Source organism: Buceros rhinoceros, unplaced genomic scaffold (genome assembly GCF_000710305.1).
Source record: "Buceros rhinoceros silvestris isolate BGI_N320 unplaced genomic scaffold, ASM71030v1 scaffold37539, whole genome shotgun sequence".
Taxonomy (NCBI): domain Eukaryota; kingdom Metazoa; phylum Chordata; class Aves; order Bucerotiformes; family Bucerotidae; genus Buceros; species Buceros rhinoceros.
Window position 1 is genome coordinate 13,753 of NW_010430407.1, and position 2,813 is coordinate 16,565.

General features: G+C 45.4%; 1 protein-coding gene across 1 annotated transcript; it reads right to left on the bottom strand.

Annotated features, from left to right (window-relative positions):
* Positions 1–979: 979 nt before the first annotated feature.
* On the bottom strand, positions 980–2,734 carry HMGN2 (high mobility group nucleosomal binding domain 2; the record flags this gene model as incomplete). Its single annotated transcript, XM_010143027.1, has 5 exons — positions 980–1,015; positions 1,433–1,528; positions 1,921–1,971; positions 2,294–2,323; positions 2,690–2,734. Coding segments are annotated over 5 exons (258 nt in total), but the record flags the coding sequence as incomplete, so codon positions are not given.
* Between the last annotated feature and the right edge of the window lie 79 nt (positions 2,735–2,813).

Below are 2,813 nucleotides of genomic sequence, written 5' to 3' on the forward strand. Positions count from 1 at the left end.
TTCACTTGTGAATTAAGACTGAGTTAATCATCTGAACCAAGACGTTTAAAGCAAATCCTCGGCCGTTAGCAGAACCCAGCCCAAACACACACACACCCAGCGACTCTTCCCAGTACAACCACAGGAGAGGAATTGGAGAGGCATTAAGAACAGTCCAAGCCAAACCGTATCCAGCTTTATTAAAGGTACTTTTCATAAACAATCATGGTAATTTAGGCAGGACATGGGCTACAATCGGCAACATTTTACAACAACCGCCAAACTCCCCTCCCCTCCCGGGCTACCGGCACGTCAAAGTTGCTATAAAACGGACGAATCTTCATTTCATACTTGCAGAGGGACCAGTTTAGCGTGAGGGTGGACACGTTCACATTTAGCATGTTGTTTAACAACTCATCACAAACCTACCCTGACTTTGAGAGGAAAAAAAAAAAAACAAACCACAGATTCCTTAATCTGAAGATCCATGATAAAAAAAAAGAGGAAATGCGGCTCCTTGTAGAGCCATTATATCCTAAATTCGACACCGGGAGTCCGGATCACCTGACAACGCATCCCAAAACACTGGTTTCGCCGCATTTCAGAGCGACGGGCTCTAGGAAACACTGTGGGCGCGACCAACAGCTGGATGCAAGTCGGCAACAGGCATCTTGGGAGCTTCTGTGTTCGCTCGGATGCGCTTCACAGAACGAAGGAAACGCTTCCTCCGCGTCCAGGAGCAGCCCTTCGTCCAGAAACCGAGGGACTGGGAAAGCTTTACGTATTAAAATTTAGATTCTGAGAAATAGACTAAGTGACATTTGTCCCCACCGCCCCCTCCCTCCCCACCCCAACACAACAACGAAGCGGTCTGTGTGCTAACAACATCGCTTAAAAAAAAGTAAACCAAAATTCTGCATTGTTATAAAACTTGATAAAAAATAGTATTTCAAACTGTACAGTCACCAGAAGTACACAGTTATCAAAAATTCACACATTTTTACTTGGCTTCACCAGCACCTTCAGCTTTCTGTGCCTGGAAGAGAAAGGGGAACCAGTCAACACCCACCACCCACCAGAGAGCTGTTCTCCGAAGGGGGGAAATCCCACCCGGGCGGCAATGCCGTCGCTTCTAACACAGTCCAGTCTAACATACAGCAAAGGGCAACCTGAAGTTGCTTTATTTCATACCAACTTAACCCATTTTCTGGACAAGGAGGAACACTAACTTCCACCTGGCAACTTCAATTCGCACCAAGACAGCTTTAACTCTCCACCAAGCCAGCAACACCGCCCCCCACGCCTGCAGATGTGTTGTCAGCAGCAGAAGCAACAGGTCCAGATAATCGAGCAGTAATTCCTCTTTGTCAGCGCAAGCCCAGACCCGTCTGTGTTTGATACAGAAAAATATAACTCGCTGCCGAAAGACGTGCTGCCAGAGCCACTGCCGTACCTGGTCTGTTTTGGCATCTCCGTTTTCTGCAGGGTTGTTTCCCTCCTTGCCAGCGTCAGCCTTCCCCTTCTTTCCCTTGGGCAACTTCTCACTCTTCTGTGAACGGCAAGATGACGCACAGCGTTACAACAAGCACGGCCAGAATCCGCAAAACAGAGCAATGAAAACCAACGGTTGGACTTGCTGATCTTAAAGGTCTTTTCCAACTTCAGCGATTCCGTGATTCCTACACTGGATGTTGGCCCCAAAATAACCCAACATGTGATTGCCTCCGTGTTTAAGAGACAACAATAAGGAAGTCTTTGCTTTGTTTTTTTTTTTATGCAAATTTAAATGGTATTCCAAAGTTTTCAGTGCAACTTCATAGGAGCGATGATGCCACTCGATTTCATGGTACGTACGCTGGTATTCAAAGTTTTATTAGTTATTACGGACAAATCTAAACCTCATCACCAATTTACCCCAGTGACAGTGGTGACACGACTCACCTTTGGAGGTGCCTTTTTAGGTTTAGGCTCTGGCTTCGGAGGAGCAGGTTTCTGTAAGCAAGAAAACACCCCTCACGTTATTCAAATTATTTTAAGAGAAAAATACTACTTCTAAGAATAGTCAACCCAAATAGTTTTGTTTTAGGAAAAAAAAATTAAACAATGTGGAATTGAAGCGCTTACTTGCTCCGTCAGTTATTCTACCCCTCCTCTAGCACCGCACAATGGGGCAGTTTGTTAAGCCAGGACCGTTCTTTGAACTGAAGGAGCCTCTGCAGAATCCCCACCGTTCTCACACAGATGCAGGATGTAATACTCAAGCCTAAAATCTATTCGGTTTTGTGACATCTCTGCTCAACAAGAGAATACTCACAGCAGATAACCTCGCTGACCTCCGTTGTGGCTGTTTAAAAAGAAAAATGGTTGAATTTAATGGGATGGAATATGAACTCTCAGAAGTTACTCTATGAGTAACTCTCATTTCACAAGCAGTAAAACCCCTGAGCTAATGTCTGAAGTTTTGAGTTCCCTTTTTTCCCTGTTCTCGAGAAGCAGGAGACTATCCCATTTAAATCACTGCTAACAGAAAAAACAGTTCAGAAGACTTTTCATGGTTGAGGTTAAAAGACAGTTAATGCTTTGACAAGTCAGAATCAATTACGACCAACCCTCCCCCTGCTCCCCAGTGCTTTATTTTGATGAAGTTAAACCTCATCTTCCAACATAAACACCTTATGGTCCAACTTTCTCAGAATATTGAGCCTCTTACCTCATCCTTAACTTTGGCCTTATCGCCCTTGGTATCTCCTTCAGCCTAGGACGGGAAACACGGCCGCACCGACAAGTTGAGAGGAGGCACGGGTTAGCCCCCACCCGCCCGTACTTCAAACCCC